Source organism: Psammomys obesus, unplaced genomic scaffold (genome assembly GCF_907164565.1).
Source record: "Psammomys obesus unplaced genomic scaffold, mPsaObe1.curated_primary_1811, whole genome shotgun sequence".
Taxonomy (NCBI): Eukaryota; Metazoa; Chordata; class Mammalia; order Rodentia; family Muridae; genus Psammomys; species Psammomys obesus.
Genome location: NW_026590905.1, coordinates 557,447 through 584,754, shown reverse-complemented (window position 1 = coordinate 584,754; position 27,308 = coordinate 557,447). Strand labels below are relative to the sequence as shown.

General features: G+C 50.8%; 3 protein-coding genes across 5 annotated transcripts; 2 read left to right on the top strand and 1 right to left on the bottom strand.

The window, feature by feature from the left end:
• The first annotated feature begins 82 nt into the window (after positions 1-82).
• Usp5 (ubiquitin specific peptidase 5) lies at positions 83-14,288 on the top strand. Of its 2 annotated transcripts, none has more exons than XM_055609340.1 (20): positions 83-260; positions 3,057-3,182; positions 3,949-4,015; positions 4,141-4,274; positions 4,413-4,558; positions 4,817-5,001; positions 5,624-5,718; positions 6,444-6,637; positions 7,228-7,299; positions 7,589-7,676; positions 7,795-7,920; positions 8,460-8,613; positions 8,873-9,047; positions 9,618-9,706; positions 10,392-10,514; positions 11,039-11,182; positions 11,259-11,404; positions 11,607-11,760; positions 12,004-12,088; positions 13,649-14,288. In XM_055609340.1, exons 1-20 carry the CDS (start codon positions 150-152, stop codon positions 13,740-13,742), a joined length of 2,508 nt encoding a protein of 835 aa, XP_055465315.1. In that variant the 5' UTR covers positions 83-149; the 3' UTR covers positions 13,743-14,288. The 2 variants fall into 2 exon arrangements, with proteins under 2 accessions (XP_055465315.1, XP_055465314.1); XM_055609339.1 differs by having other exon boundaries at positions 10,392-10,583.
• Positions 14,289-15,090: 802 nt separating this feature from the next.
• Positions 15,091-18,306, top strand: Tpi1 (triosephosphate isomerase 1). Its single transcript, XM_055609415.1, has 7 exons — positions 15,091-15,268; positions 16,317-16,440; positions 16,517-16,601; positions 16,676-16,808; positions 17,247-17,332; positions 17,608-17,695; positions 17,812-18,306. Exons 1-7 carry the CDS (start codon positions 15,154-15,156, stop codon positions 17,928-17,930), a joined length of 750 nt encoding a protein of 249 aa, XP_055465390.1. The 5' UTR covers positions 15,091-15,153; the 3' UTR covers positions 17,931-18,306.
• A 107-nt stretch (positions 18,307-18,413) lies between these two features.
• On the bottom strand, positions 18,414-20,391 carry Spsb2 (splA/ryanodine receptor domain and SOCS box containing 2). Of its 2 annotated transcripts, none has more exons than XM_055609417.1 (3): positions 20,219-20,391; positions 19,026-19,776; positions 18,414-18,777 (listed from the first exon to the last, which is right to left on the bottom strand). In XM_055609417.1, exons 2-3 carry the CDS (start codon positions 19,687-19,689, stop codon positions 18,647-18,649), a joined length of 795 nt encoding a protein of 264 aa, XP_055465392.1. In that variant the 5' UTR covers positions 19,690-19,776; positions 20,219-20,391; the 3' UTR covers positions 18,414-18,646. The 2 variants fall into 2 exon arrangements, with proteins under 2 accessions (XP_055465392.1, XP_055465391.1); XM_055609416.1 differs by lacking the exon at positions 20,219-20,391 and adding an exon at positions 19,995-20,134.
• Positions 20,392-27,308: the final 6,917 nt, after the last annotated feature.

Here is a 27,308-nt window from a genome sequence, read left to right as displayed (position 1 = left end):
GGGAAGGCCGAGTCCCAACTGCCGTTCTCGCGCGTCTTGCCTTTGGCGCATGCGCCTAGCGAGTCGCACTCATTGGACGCGAGAGTAGGAGGGGGCGGGGAATAGGGATAGTAGGAGCTGCTGTGTGAGGAGGTGGTGCTGCCGGTGTCATGGCGGAGCTGAGTGAGGAGGCGCTGCTGTCAGTGTTACCGACGATTCGTGTCCCCAAGGCGGGAGACCGGGTCCACAAGGACGAGTGCGCTTTCTCCTTCGACACGCCGGTAAGCCCCCCCCCCCACGCCTGCACCGACCACGACTTCCATCGCCCTGGTCATTCGGCCAGGCCTGCAAGCCTTGGGCTACCGCCTCCCTGCGATGCACCCTGGGACTTGTAGTTTTCCCCGCGTCTCTCTGCTTTTGCTTTTCATTATCCCGAACTGTAGTGTGACTACCACTCCCGGAAGCTACAGCTATCGCCTTGCCTAGTCCTGGTCTCGTGAAGCATTATGGGCATTGTAGTTGCCCGTGTGCCTCGTTACCATTCTAAGCTAGAGTTGGAACCCGACTGGCAGACTACATTCCCCAGGTGACGCCTAGAAAAAAGCCTGGGAGGTGGCCTTGCACGTTGCGCAGGGCTCTCCGGTTTTTGTAGTTTCATGTGCTAAGACTTGGGGCGACTCCCCACTGTTCTGGGCAGGGTTTGAGGTTGGGAAGGTATGCACTGCAGCTTCTAGTCTGGGAGAGGGCTGAGAAGAAGCCCAGTTTGGAGAAAAACCTTAGTTAAATAAATAGCCTCCACTTGTGGTTAATTTGGACTGGGGATGGGGGTGGGTTTTTGGTAAGGAAGAAAAACACCCAGTGGAAAGCTCTAGTCGTTTCTCCTTTGAAGTGAACTACGGCCGCGCCCCCCTCCCTTTTCCTTCGTCCTTCACAGGTTGCCGAGACAACCCTCTTTCAAGTATTACTAGAGAGGGTTTCTTTCTTTGGAAGATGCTAAGGCCCCTCTTCCATCTTGCTCCCACTCTTGTCTAGTTAGACAAAGCCGCCACCCACACCGTGCTTCACGTTTTGCAGGCCCCACCTTGTACCTCCCTTCCTGCAGTCAGCCTTCCTATGTCATCCTGAGCTGGAGGCAAGCCTCCAGGCCCTAACTGAAAGGGCTGCAGTTTGGTTGGGATCCGCCCCCCTCACTACCCCTCCCGTCAAGCGGCTGTTGGGCCCTGCCCAGAGCGTTCAGCCAGACCAGCTCATGGCCTGAAAACTGCAAGTCAGACTAGAAAGGCTTCATTAATGCGTCCCCAGTGCTGAGTAGAGCAGCATGATGTGATGCCCACTTCAGGACCAGTACTGTGATTTGTGGTTTGCTTGGTTTGCTGGGCTTTGATTAAAGCCCTAGATAATGCCCTGACCTCTCTCAAGTTGGCCTTGGTAGAAGCAAAGAAGGACTGCTGGCCAGAGCGCCAGGGTTTTCTATCCGTGCTGAAGCCAGCACCCTTTCTTTTCATCTGGAGAGTTGCTTGAGAGTACCTACCTTCCTCCCAGGAGGGAAAGGTAGATGTTAGTGGGTCTGCCTTTACGCTTAAAGCAACTTAAAAGTTCTTCTTGTGTCTCCTTAGTACTTTATATGACCCCAAAAGAGTGTTATTGTTTGTTTGGGGTTTTGTATGTGTGCGTGCGTATTTTCCAACACCTTCCCTTTTTCATTCCAAGGTAAGAGATCTCCTACTTGATGTAGTAACATCAGATCATCCTCTGATGCTTTTTATGGAAGAGAGTGTAGTTGAGGTTTGTGGCGAGAAATGATTTATTCATGAACATTGCCTTCTTCACTCTTCCAGGGTTTAGTGCAATTTCCTGGTTTACTACTGCCTTAGATAGTGTCCTAATTTTGCTATCACAGTGGAGAAAATTTCAAGGCCTCTAAGAAGAGGATGCCTGTTGTCAAAGTCTTGGATCTAAGACAAGACTCTTTATTCTCCAGTTTCCCCTCCCACCTTCTCTATCACTCTTACAAGGGCACCCACATTTTAAAAAGCACTGAGAGACTGCCTTAGCTTTGGGGGAGCCTGTCTTTCCCTCCTTGGCTGTGATTCGGTGTGGGCACCTATCTTCCCTGTTCTTATTGAGTGTTGTGTAGCCTAGCTATCTCAGCAGGTGTTGCCAGATTGTTCATAAAGGGATATCTCAGATGTTGTGGTGGCAACATACCTGTGACCCCAGCCAGCCCTGGGAGGTTGAGGCAGAACAGAAGTTTGGGTCATCCTGGGCTACACAGTGAATTCCAGGCCAACCCAGGTTACATGAGATCCTGCTTCAGAAATAAGTAAAAGTAAATAAAAAGGTTAGCTTTGAGGTCACAGGTTGGTAGGACTTAAGTGGGGATCTTACAGAGGAGAGGGATGGGGTAGGGGGTAGGTGGTGGCTGTAAAATGATGGGCTTCATGACCTTACTAAAGTATGTTCAGGTTTAGCAGTGAGTCCCCAACAAGGTATTTGTCCCCGAAAGCCAGGGTTTTCCTCTCGTAGAGAGTGTGGCAAAGGACAGGTCTGACTGTTTCAAGCTCAGGTTAGGTGTGCTGCTCCGTGCTACAGTCTCTGCCCCTCTGATCTAGTAGGTTTTCTGAATGACAGATCAGGTAGGGCTTGTCTGATTGGGGATCTGTCTGAAAATGTAGACCCCCGCCCCCACCCCCCAGGAAGGACCTCTTTTTCTTCTGAATGTAATCCCTGACACTGCAAGCCCCGTTTACTTTCTGGATTTCCTGAGCTGGGTAAAAGAGGTGAAGGCGCACTCTGTGGTTGGTTGGTGGGCATTTAAGCCCACTCAAAGAATGAATGAGAAGGGGATTGGTGGCTGAGGGCGATTGCCCAGCTGCCTCATGAGCTTGTTGGCTATTTTCAGATTCATACGGGGATAGGGGAGACCTTCAGCCACATATGTCCCAGAAGGATTAGATAAGTTGCTAAGAGCCACACAGTGTTAGGACATCAGCAGTTTCTGACTCTCAGTCCTTGGTTTCACCGCATGTGCAAGACTTATCCTTCTTGTGTTTTCCTGCTTGTGTTGTGCCCTGCAGGAGTCAGAGGGTGGCCTCTACATCTGCATGAACACATTTCTGGGCTTTGGGAAACAGTATGTGGAGAGACATTTCAACAAGACAGGCCAGCGTGTCTACCTGCACCTCCGGAGGACCCGTCGACCGGTAGGCACAGGGGCTAGGGTGCAGGCTGTAGACATCTGGACACATTCCACAAGGTGCCTATTTTGAATGTCTTTTTCCTTCTTAGTTAGGGTTATTGATATGGTGAAAAACCATGACCGAAAGCAAGTTGGGGAGAAAAGGCTTATACTTTAGTTGGCTTACACTTCTACATCATAATGTATCATTGAAGGAAGTCAGGACAGAAACTCAAGCAGGGCAGGAACCTGGCGGGAGAGCTGCTGCAGAGGCCATGGAGGAGTGCTGCTTACTGAATGGCTCAATCTGCTTCCTTATAGAACCTAGGACTACCAGCCTAGATTTATCGTGACAGTGGGCTGAACCTCCCACTTTAATCATGAAGAAAATACCCTGTAGCAGTGGTTTTCAACCTTCCTAACGCTGTGACCCTTTAATGCAGTTTCTCATGTTGTGGTGACCCCCACCAGCTCTCAATTGTTTCACTGCAACTTGCCACTGTTTTTTGTTTTTTTGTTTTGTCTTAGCCTCATTCCATTGTGCCATTAACCATTCTTGTCCTTCCATCTTCCCCAATTGTTCTGTCCCTGGGGCTTACTGCTGGTCCTAACCTTCTCTCTTCCCCCCGACCCCCCACTTTTTTTGTTTTTGTTGTTGTCTTTTTAGACAGGGTCTCGTTGTGTAGCCTTGGCTAGCCAGGAGCTGATAGAGGTCCTGCCTCAGTCTCCCAAATGCTAGGCCAACATCATGCACCATCGTGCCCAACCCTCTGAGTCTCTTTTCATTACAGAAAGAAGAGGATACCAGTGCAGGCACTGGAGACCCACCTCGTAAGAAGCCCACCCGGCTGGCAATTGGTGAGCTATCTGCTAGAAGAACTCTGAGCCTGATTAGTGGCCTTAGAGCTCTGGAGGGGACAAACTGCAGGAGAGACGATGACAAATGGTAGTTGCCCTGCTTCTTCCTTATTCCCTGTCCGTAGGTGTTGAAGGTGGGTTTGACCTCACTGAGGAGAAGTTTGAGTATGATGAGGACGTGAAGATTGTCATCTTGCCAGATTACCTGGAGATCGCCCGGGATGGGTTGGGGGGCCTTCCCGACATTGTCAGAGATCGGGTATGACTATCTTGCCACCCTACCCAAAGATTCCAGGACAGAAGGGGCTGCTCTGATCCTGCCTGAGTAGCACTAACAAGGGCGGAAAGGGTACATGCGGCAGGGGTCGTGTCTTGGCTGACTGTCTGCATCTTCTAGGTGACCAGTGCAGTGGAAGCCCTGCTCTCGGCTGATTCAGCCTCCCGCAAGCAGGAGGTGCAGGCCTGGGATGGGGAAGTCCGTCAGGTGTCCAAGCATGCCTTCAACCTCAAGCAATTGGACAACCCTGCTCGGATCCCTCCCTGGTGAGGCCTGGCTCCTCCCATTCTGGGCACAAACCCTTAGGCAGGGGTAGAGAGACCATCCTTGTCTGGGAGCTGGTGAGAGAGAGGGTAGGGAGTGATACCAGGAAGAAGATGTGGGGGACCATGAGCAGTGCAGGGGACAGCCACAGAGAGAAGAATGGGTTCCTGGACTGGCAAGGGCCTGCATAGCCCCCTCTCGCTGCCACTGCCAGAGACCCCCAACCCACAATTCAGCTACTTTTCTTCTCCCTGGGCTAGTGGCTGGAAGTGCTCCAAGTGTGACATGAGAGAGAACCTGTGGCTCAACCTGACAGATGGCTCCATCCTCTGTGGCCGACGCTACTTTGATGGCAGTGGGGGCAACAACCATGCTGTGGAGCACTACAGGGAGACTGGCTACCCCTTAGCTGTTAAGCTGGGCACCATCACACCCGATGGAGCTGGTACTCGCCTGCCCCTCCCCACTTAGTGTGTTCCACTTACTCATTTCATGACACGAATAATACACAAAGGCATTCCCCTGCTATAAACATGAAAGACTTCAGTTTTCACCACCACCTTTCACAGATCCTAGTTCCTTTCTTAGAGACAGCCATCGTTACCTGTTGTAACTGTCTCTCCAATCCTATGTTACTGTGGTAGCTCATGGTGCAGGGGTAGAATCAGAATCCAAATTAAAACTAGGTACTAGTGTACGTCTGTTATCTGAAAGCTTAGGAGGTGGAAGCAGAGGGGCCAAGAGTCAAAAGTTATCCTCAACTACATAATGAATTTGAGGCCAGCCTGGGTTATGTGATACCTATCACCAGAAACAAGAAAAGAAAAACCCTGCGCATACATGAATGCATACATGCGTTAAAAAAGAAAATCACAATTCCACCCCCATCCTGCTTGACCCTGTTTCCTTTGACAATCCCAGAGGGGCTTGTGCCTCACTGATTCAGGTGGGCTGAGAGGGTGGTCCTTTCTGACTGTCTCTATGTCCTCTGGGCAAAAGGTAGAATTGGAGGCTAGGCCAGTGTCAAACTGTGTCTCCTGCCACATCGTGTCTGCCTTTTGCTCTAGATGTGTATTCGTATGATGAGGATGACATGGTTCTGGACCCTAGCCTGGCCGAGCACTTGTCTCACTTTGGCATCGACATGCTGAAGATGCAGAAGGTGAGGACCTCCCCTCCCTCATTAGCTTCAGAGGCTCCTTCCTGCCTCTGTGGCCCTTCTGTGCCTGAAGCTGAGGTAACCCAATCCCCAGGATACATGAGTTTCTCTTGAAGAGAATGTACAGTCATTTGGTCATTTGGTGAATACTACCAAATACTTGGTACATGCTGGTCACTATGTGAATAAAGGAGATACGGTCATCTGGGCAGTGGTGATGCACACCTTTAATCCCAGCACTTGGCAGAGGCAAGAGGATCTCTCTGTGAGTTCCAGGACAACCAAAGCTACACAGAGAGAGAGAGAAAAAAAATAGCTGTGTTCCTTGCTTCCATAGACATAGTCTAGGAGCATGGTAGGTGTTAGTCATGTGATAGTTTGACACCACCGTGGTTTATGGCAGAGGCCCTTGCCTGGCTAGGGGATCTGGGATGCTGAGCAGTATTCTTTGAGCGATGATCTAAAGGTGAGTAGAATGACTTCAGAATGTGAAAAACCATTATGAGTAAAAGAAATCTTGGTTATATTACTCCCTCATTCAATCAGAGGCCTGATGATTAATGGGTCTGGGATGATTTCTAGTCCAGAGCTTAAAGACTACATGATACTAAATATGCCCAGGCCCCTAATTCCATAAATCCTGGGCTATATCTGGGTCTTGCTATAGACTCTGGGGAACTTCAGAAACTTGTGTTTCTTGCCCAGTCTAAAGTTCCCCTTTCCTGTAGACGGACAAGACGATGACTGAGCTGGAGATAGACATGAACCAGCGGATTGGTGAGTGGGAGCTGATCCAGGAGTCAGGTGTGCCACTCAAGCCTCTGTTTGGGCCTGGTTACACGGGCATCCGGAACCTGGGGAACAGCTGCTACCTCAACTCCGTGGTCCAGGTGCTCTTCAGCATCCCTGACTTTCAGAGGAAGTGAGTGATCCCTTCTCTTTTCTACCAACCTATGGCCGTGTACCTGTGCAGCGAAACCTACATAGGGTTTAGTTTTTCACATTTTGAGTTGCTTGAGGGCTGTGCAAACAGATGAGGTGGAGGGGAGAAGATGCAGGACCTGAGAGAATTTTTAGTTGACTGAAACCAAGTACCTTTTAACATCTTTGCTCCTCTCCTGGCTGCCGGCTTCTTTGCACACTGTCCTGGGCTGTCCTTGGTACCTGTGTGCCCGGTGTCATTCTTGGAGTAGCTCTGTTCTACCGTGGCATGTGTGCTGTGAAGGGAGCGTGCTATAAAGCTGCCCTTGACACACTCCCCAGTAATAGAGCAGGAAAGAACGAGAGAGTATGAGTGCTATTTATTCTGGCTCTGGGCTGCCTTCTTGTTCCTCAGTCCTGCCTGGGAAAGAGCCCAGGAAGAATGCCTTGAGCACATTGCATGCTGCCCTTAGTTGAGAAGGGAGGGTGGATGGTTCCTGTAGAGAAGTGGACTATAACTCCAGGGAGAGCATGGGATTAGTAGATGATTTGTCCCTTCCTTTTCCTTGCTTCTTTTATTTTGCCTCTTAGGTATGTGGACAAATTGGAGAAGATCTTCCAGAATGCCCCAACAGACCCTACCCAAGACTTCAGCACCCAGGTGTATGTACTGACAAAGGCTGTTGAGAGCCTCACAGCTTTCTTCCTCTCTGTCCTGTGACCACCTGGGGTGGCATGAGGAGAGCCCCTGGGCAGTTAGAAGCTGTGGACTGCCTCTTGAACTGAGCTCTTAAGCACCTCAGGTGTTCCCATCACTACACAGCCACACACACATTTTTAAGAGTTGTCTGAGTTGGGTCACCAGCAAGATTGAAGGGAAAAGAAAAAGATGCCTACAGCTTCCAGTATCATTAGTTGACTAGCTAAATGGTTTTCTTGGATATTATTACAGGGCCAAGCTGGGCCATGGCCTTCTCTCTGGAGAATATTCCAAGCCAACACTGGAGTCAGGTGATGGGGAGCAGGTACCAGAACAAAAGGTGAGTTTAGGACTTTATCCTTCTCAGGCTCTAGAATTATATAGAGAAACTAACAGCTGGGAGGTGTCTAAATTAGGTCACTTGGTGCCTGCTGAGTCTCTGCTCTGGCTGTGCTTAGGAAGTTCAAGATGGCATTGCCCCTCGAATGTTCAAGGCTCTCATTGGCAAGGGCCACCCCGAGTTCTCCACCAATCGGCAGCAGGATGCCCAGGAATTCTTCCTTCACCTTATCAACATGGTGGAGGTAAGGCTAGGAAGATGGCAGAAAGGCTGCTATTGACGTACCTGTTTGCCTTCGTTTTGCATGCACTTGCTTCCTCTCCCCAACCCAGTCCCTGTGGTTTAGCAGTCTGCTTGCACTTAGCCTACCCTGTACCTAGTAGTTGCACCTGAGGAAGATAGTCAAGACAAGGGATGGTCCTTACCTGTGATTCCTACCTGTGGTAAGCCCAATTAAAGCTAGAACAGCAACAGTGAGGGGCTGGGAGGTGGGGCACAGAGGTAGAGCACTTGCCCAGCATGCGCCAGTCCTAAGTTATGAACCCCAGCAGGGGAATACTTGCTACTTACAAAGGAAAATACAGGTAGAGTACTGTGGGGACCAGAAGTGGGGTTGGAAGGTACTTACCTAGGGAAGGCTTCTACTCTGTCTTGCATCCCTGTGCTTCTGAGTAGCATCTTCCAGTCCACTGCCATTCCCTCCTGGCACCCTAATAAATTTTTTTGAGCCTCAGTTTGTTTTCTTGGCTGCCCAGACCTTCCTATCCTGTCTCTTTCCCATAGAGGAATTGCCGGAGTTCTGAAAATCCAAATGAAGTGTTCCGCTTCTTGGTGGAGGAAAAGATCAAATGCCTGGCCACAGAGAAGGTTAAGTACACTCAGCGAGTGGACTACATCATGCAGTTGCCTGTGCCCATGGACGCAGCCCTTAACAAAGGTAGCTGGATAGCTCAGCAAGGCCTCGGTATGGATGGAGGCCGAGGGCCGAAGCGGGGCCCCAGTGGGGATGGGGTTAATCTCTCCTGCAGCTTGTGAGCACCGTTGAGATGAGAGCCAAAGTACATGGGATGGGTATGTCCAGGGGGGTTTGGTGGGATAGGGAAACAGGAATAACCTAGGGCACAAGGCCAGCAGACAGAGTTGAGAGAGAATAAGGGGCATCCTCTTAAGAATGCACCACCCGATTTCTTTACCAGAGGAGCTTCTAGAGTATGAGGAGAAGAAGCGGCAAGCCGAAGAGGAGAAAGTACCACTGCCAGAACTGGTTCGGGCCCAGGTGCCCTTCAGCTCCTGCCTGGAAGCCTATGGGGCCCCTGAGCAGGTGGATGACTTCTGGAGCACAGCCCTGCAGGCGAAATCAGTAGCTGTCAAGTATGTCCTTTGGCCTGGCTTTGTGCTGCAGGTGTTGGTGAGGGAATTACTAAAGACATACCTGCCTCTTGACTGTTTGCTCATCCTTTTGGTGGAAATCTCAAGAGTAAATCCTCTGGGCCTGGGGTTTTGTCCCTAAGAGTACCAAGATGCTCTAGCAGGGCTAGACATGGATGATGGCTTCATCTCTTACCTTGTTCTTCCTGATACTTGCTCTTGCCCTGTAGTGCAGACTCTTAAGTGTGGCTTCTGTGCTGTGCCAGAGCATAGGCACTTAGTGTCAGCAGAAGATACAACCTGGCTTCTAGCAAAGAGCTTGCTTTTGGCCACTGGCATGGCCTTGAAACCTGAAAGGTTTTAGGGACCAGAGTTCAGTTCAGTTTTAGGGACCAAGTCCCCATTGTTACTCCTGCCAATCAAATAGTCCTCTTCCTGGCTTTTGCAGCTCCCTATGTAGGCCCCTGATCCCTACCCAGGCAAGAAGAGAGGGAATACTGGACTTTATCTAAGAGACCAAGCGCTGTCTAGAGAGAGGAGAGTCCTGGGTACCAGCACATTTTCTCTCTCCAGGACCACACGGTTTGCCTCCTTCCCTGACTACCTGGTCATCCAGATCAAGAAGTTCACCTTTGGCTTAGACTGGGTGCCCAAGAAACTGGGTATGCTGGTTGGGATGAGGGGGGTGATGAGAAAGTCCTAGAAAATGATGGTCTGAACATATATCAACCCATTCCTCAGATTTTTCTCTGAAAGGGGAAGCATTTTTTGTGTATGTTTCAAAATGTATCTAGTTGGAAAAGACACTGAAATTAAAACTTTTTGGGGATTTTTGTTGTTTTTGAGACAGGGTCTCACTGTGTAGCCCTGGCTGGCCTGGAACTTGCTCTGTAAATCAGGTTGACCTCACATTGACTGAGATCTGCCTGCTGCTGCCTCTCAAGTACTGGGGTTAAAGGCATGTGCCACGATGCTTTGCTAAAACTATTTTGATAGTCATGATTTACAACTGATTGTATTGTTACAATTTTCCTAATTGATGACTGTTTTTGTTGTGATGATCTTGAAGCAGGTCTTATATCCCAGCTCTAGCTTGACACTACTGATTTATCTTGATTTTTCTGGAGAAGGAAACAGACCTTCCAAAGTATAAGACACTCTGTCTGACGTCAGAGGCCTGTTGCCTGGTTCAAGCTGATGGTGCTAGATTTCAGGCTAGAATATAGGTCCCTGTCTCCTGTACTTCCACATCTGTCCTAAGAGCAGTTGAAAAAGGTGGGGCAGGTGCTTGAAGGTGCCCTGTGCTTTTGCAGGTGAGCAAGAGACCCTTTTCCTCCTCCCATGCAGATGTGTCCATTGAGATGCCAGAGGAGCTCGACATCTCCCAGTTGAGGGGCACAGGGCTGCAGCCGGGAGAGGAGGAGCTGCCTGACATTGCCCCACCCCTGGTCACTCCGGATGAGCCCAAAGGTAGCCTTGGTTTCTATGGCAACGAAGACGAAGACTCCTTCTGCTCCCCTCACTTCTCCTCTCCGACATGTTAGTGACTCTTCTTCCTGCCTGTCTCTCTCCCTTGCTGATGGGGGAGGGCTTCTCTGTATCCCCCTCCCCCTTTATGTTCTCCTGTCCTCCCTTTCAAATCTCCTCTGTACCCTTGTTGGATGTGATGAGCGGCTGGGATACTCCTAGCTGCATTCTTAGTATGGATGTCAGTAGCACTGGCTAATTGCCTCTGAATCTTTGTTAGTTCCTCCGTGTGGGTTAGAGAGGGGGAGGATACCATGCTCTGGAAATGTCAGAAAACCATCACCTCTGGGATACTGGGTCCACATTTTGCTTGTGGTTATTTTTAGTTCTGGTACAAAATGCCTGTCTGTAGAAGAGAAAAGCATGTGATAGGTAATTGGGAAAACTAGAGGCTTGCCATGTGGGAGGCTAAAGCAACAAGTAGAAACAGTAGCAGTAAGTCAAGAGTACCTACCATTCTACCACAGCACCCATGTTGGATGAATCCGTCATCATACAGTTGGTGGAAATGGGCTTCCCTATGGATGCCTGCCGGAAAGCTGTCTACTACACAGGGAACAGTGGGGCTGAGGCAGCCATGAACTGGGTCATGTCACACATGGATGATCCAGGTAGGCAGAGATGGGTAGCAGGATGGGGCAGGGCCCCCATCCATCCCCAAAACACTCATCCCTCCCCCATCCACAGATTTTGCAAATCCCCTCATCCTGCCTGGCTCCAGTGGTCCTGGCTCTACAAGTGCAGCAGCCGATCCCCCACCAGAGGACTGTGTGACCACCATTGTTTCCATGGGCTTCTCGCGGGACCAGGCCCTGAAAGCTCTGCGGGCCACGGTATGGGCTGCCTCAGCTAAGGACTTGGAATCCATGAGGGAAAGTGGAGGTGGGGTTGAGGTTTCAGTGACACCTTTGGTTAGTAGTACCAAAAGCCAATGTAGTTGGCTGAAGCTGTTCGCCCCTTGACTGTGACTGTGACGTCCAGTGTGGTGTGCCTGCCTGACTCGTTAGGAAACGTAACACTTCCCTTCTCTCCAAGAACAATAGCTTAGAGCGGGCTGTAGACTGGATCTTTAGTCACATTGACGACCTAGATGCAGAAGCTGCTATGGACATCTCAGAGGGACGCTCAGCTGCTGACTCCATCTCTGAGTCTGTGCCAGTGGGACCTAAAGTCCGGGATGGTCCTGGAAGTGAGTGTCCCCAAGAATCAGGGCAAGCCTGAGGCCGTCTGCTGTATTAGCCCCTCCTCCTAGCGCTGTGCTCTCCTCAGTCTGAGGAGTCAGAAGCTCTGTCTCTGATGGGCCTATGAGGGTGGAATTCCAGGTGCTAAAATGCCCTTTGCCCATGTTCCCTGAAATTCTTGTTCTGAGTTTGAGCTGTTAAGTACCATCCCTTCTGTTTCTCCTCTGCTTTATCTTTCTCTTCCTCCCCAGAGTATCAGCTGTTTGCCTTCATTAGTCACATGGGCACTTCTACTATGTGTGGTCACTATGTCTGCCACATCAAGAAGGAAGGCAGGTAAGGGGATAGCAGTGGACACTGTGAATGAAGAGGTATGGGTGGGATCGAGGAAGGGCACCCTGGAAGCCCCTAGAATATTTGAGGGAGAAGGCAGGGAAAGAAAATACCTCCCCTCCCCAAGCCAGGCACACTGTCACACGCCTGTAATCCCGGCACTCTGGGAGGCAGAGGCAGGTGGATCTCTTGTGTGTTGGAGGCCAACCTGGTCTACAAATGAGTCCAGAATAGCCAAGTCTACACAGAGAAACCCTGTCTCAAAAAACAAAAAGCCTCCCCACAGGGATAGGCAAACCACATCCCAGGACTGAATCTGGCTGTCAGCTTTTGTAAACTAAGTTTTACTGGCACGTAGTCATCTGCTTGTTTATGGATTGCCTGTGGTACAGTAAAGTTAACTAGTTGTGGCAGGGACTGTAATTACTCAGTGAAAATGCTGGTCAGTAGCCGTGTGTGGTGGCTTATGGCTGCGGTGCAAGCATTGGAGGTGAGGTGGGGAACCAGTAGGTGAAGCTCATCTTTGGCTGCCTGGTGAATGAGTTTAAAGCAAACCTGTGCTACATGAGACCCAGTCTCCAAAAAGGTTGGGGCGTGCTATAGTGATGTTATTGGCTAAGAGCACTTGTCCCTCTTACAGAAGACCTGGGGTCAGTTCCCAGCATCCAGATGGAGGCTAACAACCATCCATAACTACTTCCAGGGGATGACACCTTCTGGCCTCCATGAGCACCTGTATTCATGTGCACACACTCTGAACACAAGCACATTTTAAAAATAAATCCTTTTCTTTTTTTTTTTTTTTTTTAAGGAAAGACAGAAAACAGTCTCTTTGGCTCACCCACAGGAATAGGTGGAAGATGATTGTAAAAATACAATCTAAGCTGACAAGATCCCATTGAGTAAAGGCACTTGCTATCAGCCTGGGTTAGATTCCCAGAAGCAGAAAACTTCCCTCTGACTTCTGTATATACCATGGTTTAGGTGCTTATTAGTGCAAAATAAATAGTTGTAATGTTTGAAAATACAATCTGGCTGGGCATGATGGTGCACGCCCTTAATCCTAGCACTCAGTGGCAGAGGCAGGTGGGTGTCTGAGTTCGAGACCAGCCTGGACTACAGAGAGAGTTCCAGGATAGCCAGGACTACACAGAGAAACCTTGACTTGAAAAACCAAAACCAAAGCAAATGAACAAATACAAAGTGGCTAGATGCAGTCATACACACATTTAATCCCAGCATTGGGGAGGCAGAAATAGCTAGACCTCCGAGTTTTTGGCCAGCCTGGTCTACATAAGGTTTCAGGACAGCCAGGGCTGTTGGGACTCTACTTCTAAATAAATAAACATCTGAAGACATCAAACAGGAGCAATAGCCCTTAACAAGATTTTGAAGCTCCTTTCAGACTGCTGGCTGGACTGTATATTTGGGGATCTAAGCATAGAGTAAAAGTTGAGGTCCTTCCCCAGAAGCACCTCAGGGTCTGTGCCTGAGAGAGGAGCATGATGCAACGCAGACTGCCCACTTTTTTCATCCTTCTCTGTCCCTTCCCTGACTTCCCAGATGGGTGATCTACAATGACCAGAAAGTGTGTGCCTCAGAAAAGCCACCCAAGGACCTGGGCTACATCTACTTCTACGAGAGAGTGGCCAGCTAAGAGCCTGCCCTCAGCCCTTACCACCTCAGGCAGGGGACAGGCCGTCTGGATAAGGGACTGGCTGAGGGATGGACTTCAGCCCCCTGCTCTGTACCCTTTTTCTTTTTGTCCCCAGCAGCAGGAAAGCGCTAGAGGCCATAGGAGAATGGCCAAGCAAAGAGGAGGGCTACTCAGTAGACTTTGGGGATAGAGCAGGCACGGGACAGGAAGGGGCCAACTGCCTGTCCACAATGGGACCTCGCTGCTTCCTTCCCTTGCCCTTTGGATCCACAGTGCTCTGCTTCTCTGTGATGGCCCAACCCCTGGGGTGGGGAGGGGTCTCTGTCTGTGTGGGTGTGGCTTTGTGCATCTTTCCAGGGGAGGGAGCGACTGTGCCTCCCTTCCCCTTATGTGTTTGCTCCCTTGTGGTGGGGCAAAGAAGGATATGAGGGAAATTAGGGACACCCCACACACACTCTTTGCCCTTCTGCGTCAGCCTCCCAATCTGTCTTCGGTCCTCTGGAAAAATGCCAAAATACATGATGTGAATAAAAGTACAATGACTGACTGGTTTTGTTCAGTTCTTTAGTGGAGACTTAACTTCTGGGGAAAATTACTGGAGGGGCGGGGTTCAGAAAGGCCCAACTGGGGTCCTTTGCTGTGCCTCCAGCCCAGGCAATTCTCTTGTCTCTAGTTCTAGAAGTGCTCAGAAAACTGAGGTGGAGAAGGGGAATAAAGGGAAATAGTAGTGGCTGCACCCCACCCCCACTGCTGAACATGTAATTGTTCTGGTCCCACTGTTGCTGGACAAATAAAAGGTGTAGAGCAAGGGGTGGGCAGTCCATACCAGTATTGGCTGACAGGCTTTACAAGTCTGCAGCCCATCTGCCTCTGTCCCCTCTCACACACCAGAATCCCACTCTTTGCTCCTTTTGGCCAAGAACTGTAAGGACTGAGGCCTGGTAATCAACAGCGACCTTGTGAAATACTTGGGCCCGTTCTCTTGTGACTGCCGGATGGGCTCCTCAACCATGGCTTTGCCTTGTGCTCCATGGGAAAGGCTCTCAGCCGCAGGGTGGCTAGCTTGCTGCTAGCTCCACAGGGAAGCCCTTTGGTCTTCTGCGGTCTCAAAAGTTGATTTCCCTGAGCGCGAGGCCCAACATCTCAACTGTAGAGCAACTTAGGCGGGAGGCGGGACGTTTGAGCTCCCGTCGGACCCCCCTAGAACGTTACTACAAAAGAGGAGAAACGTCAGAACCTCGAAACATCCGGAGGTGGAGGGGCGGAGGGGCCGGGCCAACAGCAAGGGGCCGGGCTAACCATGGCGGAGGGCGGGGAAGAGGAGGGGTTCTGTTTCACAGCCCTCTATATAACCGGCCAGTGGCCGAGGAAACGTGCTCAGGCTGACCTTCAGGCACAGAGTCCTGCCTCAATGGCGCCCTGTAGGAAGTTCTTCGTTGGGGGCAACTGGAAGATGAACGGAAGGAAGAAGTGCCTAGGAGAACTCATCTGCACCTTGAACGCGGCCAAGTTGCCGGCAGACACTGGTGAGCTCCGTTTGGGAGCGGCGGTGTGGGGAGGGCTCGGGCGTGGCAGCACCTGCTCAGTGTCCTAGAGGACCTGGCTGGCCGGCCTAGGGACAACAGCCATTTGGTGTCCGGGCAGCACAGAGATGTGCTGAGGGGGAAAGGCATTTAAATGGTTCCCTGGGCCTGTGGGGCCCGGAAGGGCTTCTTCTTGGGCTGGGGGTTGGGTTCGGGAGGAAGGTCGCCTGGGCAGTGGACAGGAGCTAAGGGATAGGGTTAAGAAGCGGAACCAGTGTCCGGTTGGCTAATCAAGAAAAGTGGCGCGTATCCCCCTGATTGTGAGGGAGGGAGCTGAGCTTGCGCAGGCCCTCGGCTACCTGCCCCCGGGCCTCTGGATCCGTGCGTCTCTGCACGTAGCCCGGAACTCCTCCCCGCGCCGCCGCTGGCTTCGGCCTCTGAGCTGGGGGCTCCTACATCTCTACCCCTCCACAGCTTGGGCCGTTCCTGCCTTCCACCTTCCGGACTGAGTAGCTGCCAAACATGCTGAGCGGTTGCGGAATGAAAAACAGTCCTACAGCTCTCCTCAGTCTGAAAGTAGCTCACACTGTCCTCCATCTTTCCGCCTCTTACCCACCTAAACCAGAGAGCCACGAGAATGACGGGAGTATCTCCTGCGCATTTATTTCCCGAAGAGTCCAATACAAACTCCAGGAGTTGGCCTCTTTTCCTTAGGCTAAAAAATCCTTGCCGGCTTGAAGAAGTGGGGATGGGCTATTTTAGAAAAAGGCTGGCACCTGGGGAATTGCTGAGTCTAGGAGGTGCCCATTCCCAGAATAGCCTGAGGAAATCAGAGCCACAGCTGTTGAAAGAGCAGAGGGCAGGATGAGGGCCACGGCCTGTCAAGGAGCGTTAGGAAGCCTCTGGTATTTTTACAGGCCTGGCCTGGGCTGTGTAGTGGACAAAGGTCAACTTTCTGGACTGAGAAACGGAGGAAAGTAGGACCCAGAGGTTGCAGCCATGCCCGCAGGCCTGCAGAGTGAGGGTTTTCTCTGATCTCTCTCATTCTCAGAGGTGGTTTGTGCCCCCCCTTCTGCTTACATCGACTTCGCCAGGCAGAAGCTAGATCCCAAAATTGCCGTGGCTGCACAGAACTGCTACAAAGCACCCAATGGAGCCTTCACTGGGGAGATCAGGTGAGATGGGGGCAGAGAGAGTCTAGAGGGAAACTTCCTTGTGGGCTCCTTGCTGAACTTTGTTTCTTTGTTTTAGCCCTGGCATGATCAAAGACTTAGGAGCCACATGGGTAATACTGGGGCACTCAGAGAGAAGGCATGTCTTCGGGGAGTCAGATGAGGTCAGTAAAGCATCAGGGAAGACAGGGGATGCTTTAATCCAAGGGGATGTCTCACCATATTTATTCCTCAACAGCTGATTGGGCAGAAAGTGGCCCATGCTCTTACAGAGGGACTTGGGGTGATCGCCTGTATTGGGGAGAAGTTAGACGAAAGGGAAGCTGGCGTCACGGAGGACGTTGTTTTCGAGCAAACCAAGGCCATCGCAGGTATCTCTGGAGAAAGGGACCTTTGAGCCTAGCGAGGGCCATAGAGATGGCGTGGGGAGGTCAGCAGCCATGCAGCCTGCCTGATTATGTTGAACTAGGAAAAGAGAGTGAATTGCACGGTCCTTGTCACTTCTGTTCCTACAGAAGGCTTAAACTCAAACTTCAAAAGCCACTAGGGGCTGGTAAGACGGCTCTGTGGGTAGGGATGCTCACTGCCAACCCTGAGATCTGAGTTTGATCCCCCAAGCCCACATGGTATGAACTAGCTTCTGCGAGTTGTCCTCTGGCCTCCATATGTGTGCCACAGCATGTGTACACACACGGTTGTTTTAAAGGGGGTGGAGGGGGCCACCAGGGGCTATAGGCCATAACTGTTAGAAGCTACTTGGCAGGACAGTTCCTCCCCCTTCACTGTTCTCTCTCTGCTCTGTCCTGCAGCTGGTGTGAAGGACTGGAGCAAGGTCGTCCTGGCCTATGAGCCTGTGTGGGCCATTGGGACTGGCAAGGTGGCAACACCTCAGCAGGTAACTGCCCAGGAGCCCTACCCTCAGCCTGTCTTCCTTCAATAGACCTGGACAGCTATGGAGCCCATCAGGGCCAAGCCCTTTTAGAGGCAGAACTCCTCCAAACTCACCAAGGAGAGTGACTTGCCCAGGATGTTCATTCCAGGCCTGTCTGGGATTGGAGCTTTGCTCTTCTCTGATCCCAGGGCTTTTCTGGAAACTGCATGGGTACCAGTGGTTCTTACTCTCTTGGAATGAACAGGAAGGGTCTTAGTCTTGTTTCTTCATTCTTCTAGGCCCAGGAAGTACACGAGAAGCTTCGGGGATGGCTGAAATGCAATGTCTGTGAGACAGTGGCTCAGAGCACCAGAATCATTTATGGAGGTGAGTGGCCAAGGTGGAAGTGGTCTAAGATAGACTGAGGAGAGCCCTTCCATGGAGAGGTGGGACCTAAGTGTACTCAGCCTATCCCTGACCAAGCCATCTTGTTTCTGTTCCAGGTTCTGTGACTGGAGCATCCTGCAGAGAACTAGCGAGCCAGCCTGATGTGGATGGCTTCCTCGTGGGTGGTGCTTCGCTGAAGCCTGAATTTGTGGACATCATCAATGCCAAACAATAAGCACCGCCCATCTCTTCCCGCCTACCAAGCCAGGACTAGGTTGCCCAGGAATCCTACCAGTCACAAGTTTCTGATGTCATCTGCCCCATTTTGTGGCCTAATCCACCCTGTATCTCCCCAAACCCCTTACACCTCCTAGGAATGTTTGGGAACAGGCCACTCCCTTCACCACTTACAATAGGTTGAATTACAGGGTCACCAAGGTGGCTTCCTGGCTGAGGAGTGTAAGGAATGGAAACAACTCTGTCCCTTCAGGCTAAGGCCAAGATCCTCTTACCCTAAGAGGCAGGATGCTCCCCTCCCCCACAGTGCCGAAGCCCTTCTGCTGTGTTTGTGAACCATCCTACTTTTAAGGGAAATAAAAACCTGGCCCCAATCTTTGTGGTTTGCCATCTTCACTGCATATTTCCATATAATTTCTTAGACGGTGACAGAACTCAATGGGGGCAGGGGGGAAGAAAAGAAAATGAAAACAAACCAGACTCTGTGACGATACATCTCATTATTTTTCACTTGAAAAACAGTTTTTGTCCCAGGCCGTCACAGCCTTTAGTATCAGTTCCATGTCTTGCCCCTCTGATAAGGATTACGAAGGGCCCGGCCTCGCCTCCCCTCAGCTTCACTGTCTTAAGTTGTCTAAGCCAGCGATGCCTCTCCACCTGTCCCCACTGTATAGGGATGGTGGCAAGGTGCCAGCACACTGTGGTGCTACGGGGTCATTTGTAGAGCAGGTAGCGCTTCATGGCAGGGGGCAAAGGCAGAGTGGATATTTGGCCAAGCCGGGTATCCCCCAGCGCACGGCGCACACACAGGCGGCTCAGGTGAAGAAGGGATTGCGGTTCCTCCGCTGAGAGAGAGAAGGAAGGCAAGGTAAATAGAGGCTCACCTCCAGCCAGACATCCTCAAACTCTAAGGTCCTGCTTATTAGGCTCCCTTAGTTCCTCCAATTCTGCCTCCTCAGCTGAGGGAGACCTGAGGCTCTGACTTTTCTGCATCACACATCCAGGAAGACCTGGGAGTGAATGACCGCGAGTTTCCATCCCAAACCATTGCCAAGAGTGGCAATCCTCTCCCCACACCTAGTCCAAGTCTCACCTCTTCTTTCGCCCATGTAGCGGATGCGGACCTGGCACTGGCCCCAAACAGCGCTTACAGAGGGATAGAGGGTTCTGCCCTTCAGTCCACGGAAGGCTGGTCCCAGGTAGGTGCCCCCAATAGAGTAGCCCAGAGTCCCCTCCTCCATGTCGAGAACCACCAACAGCCTCTCTGGCACCACTAGCTGCTCACCCTGAGGTCCGGCTGGATATTGGGGCGCCTCAAGGCCCTTACCCTGATGATACAATTTTCCCCGCCCAATATCCCAGCCCCATGACTCGCTGTTGCTGCCCAAAAGCGCCGCGTAGTGGTCGGCCTGCAGCGGGGCGAGGGCGGTGGCCACGCCCACCACGGCGTGTGTGCCCCTCTGCTCCAGGGGCCAGCTGATCTCCCAGGCGTGCAGGCCCCGCGAGTAGCCCCTCTTTCCCCGGACCCCATCGGTGCTCTGGGCCACGGGGCGCCGCTCAAAGCACAGGCCCCCTTCCTTGACATCGATGTTCTCGGAGCAATCCTTGGGGTTCCAGCCGTGGCGCCGTTGGACCCCTAGGTCAGGAGGGGGTCCAGACAGGAGCTCCTCCAAGCCCTCGGGAGGAGAGAAGTCAGAGTACAGAGCCTGAGAGGTGGGGGTGCTGCTGCTGCCCCTTGCCAGGGCCGTCTGGCCCATGAGGTGAGCTGCTGAAGGGCTTCTCGGAACAGGTTTGCTGGGGCGTCTTCCCAAAGTTGAGCTCCAGATCGTCTCCCTGGAGTGGTGCTAGGAGGGAAAGGACTGTTAGGCGCAGCATCTTTTCCCTGGGACTCCCAACAGTGTATCCAATTCCTTGGTCCCCCGATCCCTCCCAAGCCCATCACTCTGCTTTCACCCCATCTGCGCCGCGCCCTCCCTCCCCAAGTGTCCCACGGGCTCGCTCCCTCAGACCTCACCGTGGACCATCCCTTGCCGTCCCTAACCCCCCCTTCCCTCCCCCGCACCTCGCTGGGCTCCCGCTAGCCCGCAGGGACCCCTGCAGAAGCACAGTCGGGGGTAGGCTGAACGCGCCCCGGGCCCGCAACTGCTTCCGGCTCCGGAGGGGCTCGCAGGACGCCCGCCCGCGCTCCGCCCCTGCTCCGCCCCGGCCTCGGTGGGCGGTTAACCCTCTCGTCACCGCCCAGACCACGCCCGTCGTGCCACGCCACGCTCCCAATGGGAACCTCACCGGCCGCTAAGAATCTAGGCGAAGAAGCGTGTGGCATTCCAGTCGTGGACAGGCGAACATGCTTTGTGGAGCACACTCTGGGTGGGCAACCTCTCGTCCCCGTCCCCCCCGACGTGAGGCTCTTCACTGCAGTTTATCTTTCCGGCGACATCTGACAACTGCCTGCCCCGCCCTCCCCTCCGCCCCGTCCCTGCCTAGAATTAACCCTTTGATGACGTCATCGGCTTGCATTCTGTGTGGAGAGTGTCCTCCACTGGAGACCTTTGTGCTGCCTGGGCAGGTCATTTCTGCGCGGCTGTGAGAGGCGTCGACGCCGTTCTTGAACCTGCTGCTCCCATTCCGTAGAATGGATTGTTCCCTGAGTCTCCCTATGTGGCTGAAGTAGAACCCGTTCATCCTCCTGCTTCAGCCTCCTGAAGTTAGACCACTAACTGCATTATCTTAAGGAGGTTGCCATTGAATTTTGACCTCCTCAAATGTCTATTGATAACAGTTGATTTTTGTGTGTGTGTTTGCTTTGTTTTTGTTTTTCGAGACAGGGTTTCTCTGTGTTGCCTTGGCTGTCCTGGACTCGCTTTGTAGACCAGGCTTGCCTTGAAATCACAGAGATTCGCCCGCCTCTGCCTCCCCGAGTGCTGGGATAACAGCCATCACACCCGGCTATTGATAACAGTTGAAAGATCCCATAATGCTACAGGTAATTTTAACTTTTTTTTTTTTTTTTTTTTTTTTTAGGGACAGACTTTCACTCTGTAGCCTCTCCGCTGGCCTAGAACTCCCTATGTAGACCAGAATAGCCTCATACTCCCACTGATCAGCCTGCCTCTGCCGAGTGTTGGAATGGTTTGATGGTTTGAAATGGTCTAGGACAGAACTGACTCTAGCCAAGAGCTTGCCTTGAATTCCTGCTCCTCAGAGCTGCATTTTCAAGTGCTAGGATTTAGGAGTACGAGTCACATATGGCTAATTTTATTTTATTTTTTTTTAATTCAGATGTGAGCCTGCTGAACTGGCTCAGTAGTTAAGAGCACTGGCTGCTCTTGCAGAGCACCTAGTTCTGATTCCTGCACCCACATGGCAGCTCACAACCATTCATAAATTTCAGTTCTAGGGGACTTGATTTCTTCTGACATCCAAACGAATGTGGCATAGACACACTGTGCTGTCTGGCCTTGTGTCAACTCGACACAAACACTAGAGGTATGTGAAAGGAGGGAACCTCAATTGAGAAAATGCTCAATTGAGAAGGAAGATCCATCTGTAGGGCATTTTAATTACTGATGTGGGAAGGCCCAGCCCATTGTGGGTGGTTCCATCCCTGAGGGGCTGGTGGTCCTGGGCTCTATAAGAAATTAGCCAACCAAAGACCATGCATAGGCTGGACCTAGGGCCCCTACACAGATGTAGCCTATGTGCAGCTTGGTCACCATGCGGGTCCCCTAACAACTGGAGTAGGGGCTGTCCCTGCCTCTGGATCCTCTTCCCCTAGCTGGGCTGCCTTGTCAGGCCTCAGTGGGAGAGGATGCGCTTAGTTCTTCTGTAACTTGAAGTGCCAGGGTGGGTTGATGCCCCTTGGAGGCCTCCCCTTCTCCGAGAACGAGGAGAAGGGGGAATGGTGGGAGAGGAGGAAGGAGGCTGAGATCAGGCTGTAAAGTGATTGATCAAAAGGTCAAATAATACATACATACATACATACATACATACATACATACATAAATGAAAGCAGGCTGAGCAAGCTTTAGAAAGCAGGCCAGTAAGCAGCCCCCTCCAAGGCCCTCTGCATCGGCTCCTGCCTCCAAGGCTCCAGCGCTGTTTGAGTTCCTGCCCTGACTTCCTTTGGCGAACAGCAATGTGGAAGTGTGAGCTGATTAAACCCTTTCCTCCCCAGTTTGCGTTTTGGTCATGGTGTTTCAGCAGCAATCAAAACCCGAAAGAAGACACACACATTCATGCAAAACAGCCACAAAATGTTGTGCATTTCATACACAAAATCTCAAAAAATAAAATTTAGAGGCAACAATGTTATGTTAAGTTGCCCAATTATTGTTTCCTTTTGGGTGCTGGAAATTAAACTCAAGTCTTATTTACCACTGAGATGCACCTCCAGTGTTGCTCAGTAAATTTTCCATGTGTGTATACAGTTGCCTGACCACCACCATTCCAGATGGCTTATTTTTATTTTAAGATTTCATTTATTTATTTATTGTATGAGTGTTGTATCTGAAGAGGGCATCAGATTCCAGTAGAGGTGGATGTGAGCCATCATGTGGTTACTGGGAATTAAACTCAGGACCTCTGGAGGAGCAGACGGTGCTCTTAGACGCTGAGCCATCTCTCTAGCTCCCCAGAAGGCTAATTCTTACTCCTTCACCGATATTCTGTACTCTTCAGGGTAATGACATCCATGAACATCATTTTTAAAATCGTTTTGTTTTTAGTTTTGGCTTTGGTTTTTTGAGACAGGGTTTGTCTGTGTAGCCTTGGCTATACTGGACTCAGTTTGTACACCAGGCTGGCCTCGAACTCACAGAGATCTGCCTGCCTCTGGGGATTACGGTGCTGGGATTACAAGCGTGCACATGTGCCACAACACCTGGCTCTCATTAGTTTCTTAAGGGGATCCGGATGTGTAATTCTGTAGAACACGCTGCCAGGAGACCTGGAAGTAGAGGGAAGGTTGTTTTTCAGCCAAAGCTTTAGTTGGGAAGTTGAAACATAGTTGGGCATTCCCCCCCGGAAGACTCCTCATTTATTCTGGAAGACAGCCCTTTTGCCAGTGATTCTAACAAGTGCTTCTCACCACCGGTTCCCCCAGACACAGCCTCGCTAGCAGTCTGCGTGTTTTTCATGTTGAAGTAGTTTCTACAACTCTGAGTCTATCCTTGGCTAGCCTTGGACTCCTTCCACCCAAAGGCTCTCTTCTCTTAGCAGGAGGTTTGAACTGTGACTTAAGACAGAACCTTACAAAATGTTTCTGTACTTCCTTGGTGTCCAAGGAAGCCAGAGGAGAGGAAACAGGATCTTCTGGAACTGGAGTTAGACAGTTGTGAACAGTTAGACAGTGTGGATGCCGGGAACTGAGCAGGCGTCCTCTGCAAGAGCACCAAGAGCTCTTAACCTTCGCGCCACCTCTCCAGCCCAAAGACAAAACTGTCCCTTTGGGTTCATTTGTTGGTATTAGGATTGAATACAGAGCCTCAGGCTCAAACTCTACTACCACAGGGCGACAGGCTTGTCCTGAATCAGAGTGCATTCTGGCTTCTTACTGAGCCCCCTATTGCCACTGATGGGCATTTTCTGGTTTGTGTCTCCCAGCAGTAAGTGCAAGGAATTTAAGACAGCGTTGGGTTTGGTTGGTTTGGGGTTTGTTGTGGTGGTTTGCTTTTTTTTTTTTTTTTTTTTAATTTTTTAAATGACATGTATTTGTGTGGGTATGTGGGGTGTGTGGAGAGGTCACAAGGATGACCTTCAGGCATCTACCATGTGAGCCCCAGGGTTGAACCCAGGCCAGTGAAGCTTGGCAACAAGTGCCTTCACCAGCTGAACCAACCTGCAGCCTCTGTGTGTTTGTGCTGTTTTCATGTATATGGGCATTTTGCCTACGTGAATGTCTGTGCACCTATGTGTGTACTATCTATGGTATCTATGGAGACCAGAAGTGGGTGTTGGATCCTCTGGAACTGGAGTCACTGGTGGTTGTGAGCTACCATGTATTTAGGTACTGGAAATTGAAAATGACTCTACTGGAAGAGCTGCTAGTATTAATTACTGAGATATCTCTCCAGACTTTGCTGTTGTTTCTCCTCCTCCTCCTCCTCCTCCTCCTCCTCCTCCTCCTCCTCTTCCTCCTCATCCTTCTTCAACAGCATCACAAATAGCCCAGGCTGGCTTCCAACTAGTGTGTAGCCAAGGATGACTTTAAACTCCTGATCTTCCTCCCAAGTGATTTTCTTTAAGGATCAATCACTTGAGCCAGGCAGTGGTGATGCAAACCTTTAATCCCAGCCCTCAGGAGGCAGACACAGGCAGATATGTAAGTTCAAGGCCAGCCTTGGTGAGTTTCAGGACAGCCAGGAATACACAGAGAAACCCTGTCTCAAAAAAAAATTTTAATTACTTGAACTCTGATGGAACTTATAATAGTTTTAGAATTGGATGGCCCAGTTTTACAAATTTTTCTATTATTATTATTATTATTTTACAAATTTCTTTAATTGCACTTATTTTTGTTTGAGGCTAGGGATACACTTGTGGAGGTCAAAAGGCAACCTGCTGGAGGTGAGCTCCCCTTCTACCATGCGGGTGCCAAGAATCATACTCAAATCATTTAGGCTTGGCTGCTGGTGGCCTTTACCTGTTGAGTCATCTTGCTGGTCCACATTTACACATTTCTTGAATCTTGATTGTATGTCTGCTGATGTCTTGAAGTCATATTTAAATGCCATACATGTGGTATATACTTAAATCCCATGCATATATGAGGTGGGAGCTATTGGCTCTAGTTTGGTAGACCAGCTTCTCTTGAACTCAGAGATCCACCTGCTTCGCCCTCCCTAGTATTAGGGTTAGAGGTGTGTGCCAATATGCCTGGCTTCTTCCAGATTCTTTGCATGGGTGACAAGTGAATTGGTTGAACTGCCTTCAAATGGGTCCTGTTGTACGGAAATAAGGTACCTAAGAGCACCACAACGTAACTGAAAAACTGAAACACATCTAGCCTTCTAAGACACACAGAGAAGACCAGCACTGGGCTCAGCAGAACACAGACCAGCATCCATCTTCCAAGCTAGCCAAGTTCTGCCCTATTTAACCAAACCATTGTTGATTCACGTTCAATATGTCTGTTACAACACTAAACCTTTCATCCTCACAACGGATGATTTCAGTTTTCCCAGACTCATCCAGAAGGTTTAGGTACATTTAACTTCAGGACTAAAGAGCTAGTAAAACGGTAGCATCAAACATGACATGGCATGGGGGGCGGGGAGACCAGGACGTCTGCTGAGAGGCTTCTTTATGGGCTGGAGAAGCTGCACCGGTGAAATTTCAACAATGTGGTTGCCTAGACGAGGAGGCCTGAACAACGACAACACCGGCTGACATGCCAAAGAGAAAGGGGAAAAGCTCACAAGGCCCCACCCCTGGATGAAGGGCTAAAGGCAATTCGCCGCGGCTGAGAATCAGTATTCTTCGGGGATGAAGTTGGGTTTTCCCACCCCAAGCAGTCAGTCCTAAAATCACACATACGAGCAACACGAAATGAACTCAGCAGGTTGGACTTGAACGTTTACGTGTGTCAACGATTAAAAACAAGTAGTGTTATATAATATGCAAAACAAGACAGAAAGGCTCGGACCCGAAAAGGCAGCCTATTCTCCGAGCTCACCAAGGAGGAGGAAATGGCAACTGGGCTGAGGCTGGAGAGACCTGGATTACTGGCCGCCCATAGTCCCCGCCTCCGGCCCCGCCCCCACGCCCCTGGAGCTGGTCCCGTTACCAAGGCAACGCGCTGGCAGGATGCGAGCGGGGTAGCTGACTCACGCTGGCTGATGGTCACGCGCGTGGGCGCAGAGTGTGCGCTGCGCGCCTTGCGGGCGTAGGGCGCCCCACCGCGGCCGTGTGCGCCTGCTGAGTCCTCAGCCAGCTCCAGTGGTCTGCCATCCGGGGCCCTCCCCTGCAGCTCGCGCTTCCGGCTCAGTCTGGAATATTCCACCTGAGAAAACCTGGATCCGAGGGGGAAGAGGGCGCTTAAAAGCCTGTGGCTAAGGGGCAGCTCTAGGACGGGCTGGGGAAGGCCTTTTGGAGGGGAGCTGACCAGGGAAAGCCAGAGAGGTCAGCAGGAGTTAGAATAAGCCTGGTGTGGTGACGCACGCCTGTAATCCCAGCTATGTGTATGGCCAGGAGGAGGATGGAGAGCTTGAAGCCAGCCTGGGATATATACCGCGACCCAGGTGAAAACAAAACAGAATCGTACCTGCAAAAGTACCTGCAAGCTGGAGAAAGCCTGGCTGTAGGGAGACCCGAACCTGGACCCAGGGTGGTAGAAGGGAGGGAGATTTAGGGGAACACCTAACTGAGGCTTGCCCTAACCCAGTTTGTTTGGAAGACTGCGTTGTGGCAGCCCCGATAAAATGTTCCCTTCCTCTTCATCTGCCAACCTTCCTGATGGTCCTTAGGCTCTCCGTAGGCAATCTTTTATTTATTTTTTTGTCCCAAGGTCTGCAGTAGGAAACAGCTCAGTTTGTGTTAGGAATCTCATGGGGGGAGGGGTAGATCAGTAGGAGAGGGCTTGCCTAGCATACTGGACAATGGCCCTGGGGGGAAAAAAAAAAAAAAAAAAAAAAAAAAAAAACTCCACCTTCCTTGGCAATTTATAGACAGTTGATGCTGGAAAAGGGACAAAGGCTTCTTCTTCGGTGTAGACGTTGGTAAATTGCCAGTGGTCTTCATGCATACTCCTAAGGAGACTCATTAGATCAACAACCCCCACCTACATTCTGAAGTATAAAAGAATACAGCCATTACCATAGCCACACCCTCTTAAGCTCCACCAAGATTAGTCACTGAAAATCTTTTTTCTGCCCACCTCCCCACAAGGTTTCTCTGTGTAGCTGACCTGAACTTGTTTTGTAGACCAGGCTGTCCTTGAACTCGCATACACCCTCCTGCCCCTGCCTCCCTTGAGTGCTGGGATTACAGGTGTGCTCCACTTCATCTGGCAGAGCAAAAGTCTGAATTTACCTAATAAGATGCTTTGTAATCTTAGCACTAGAGAGTCAAAACAAGGGTGCCACGATACAGCCTGGGGTACCTCTCGCAAAACAATAATGACTGAAATATTCATTTATTTCTTCTACCCTTGACATTCTTCATAGCCTCAATTTCCTTCTGATGAATCCTAACTAGGATACATTCTAGGCTTGCTGTTTCATCACTCTTCACCAGTTATTATCCAGGAAGAGGGACGACCATTTTGTTAGCAAGAGCAAATCCAAATGGAAGGAGGGTTTTCTTTTTTTTTCCTATTCCTTTTTTTTTTAAAGATCTATCTATCTATCTATCTATCTATCTATCTATCTATCTATCTATC

Coding starts and splice junctions, on each gene's coding strand:
- Tpi1 (XM_055609415.1), top strand. CDS start 15,154: ATGGCGCCCTGTAGGAAGTTCTTCGTTGGGGGCAACTGGAAGATGAAC. Junction 16,441..16,516: donor GCCTTCACTGGGGAGATCAG/GTGAGATGGGGG, acceptor TCTTTGTTTTAG/CCCTGGCATGATCAAAGACT. Junction 17,696..17,811: donor CACCAGAATCATTTATGGAG/GTGAGTGGCCAA, acceptor TTTCTGTTCCAG/GTTCTGTGACTGGAGCATCC.
- Spsb2 (XM_055609417.1), bottom strand. CDS start 19,689: ATGGGCCAGACGGCCCTGGCAAGGGGCAGCAGCAGCACCCCCACCTCT. Junction 18,778..19,025: donor CTACATGGGCGAAAGAAGAG/GTGAGACTTGGA, acceptor TCTCTCTCTCAG/CGGAGGAACCGCAATCCCTT.
- Usp5 (XM_055609339.1), top strand. CDS start 150: ATGGCGGAGCTGAGTGAGGAGGCGCTGCTGTCAGTGTTACCGACGATT. Junction 3,183..3,948: donor TCCGGAGGACCCGTCGACCG/GTAGGCACAGGG, acceptor TTTTCATTACAG/AAAGAAGAGGATACCAGTGC. Junction 4,016..4,140: donor GCCCACCCGGCTGGCAATTG/GTGAGCTATCTG, acceptor CCCTGTCCGTAG/GTGTTGAAGGTGGGTTTGAC.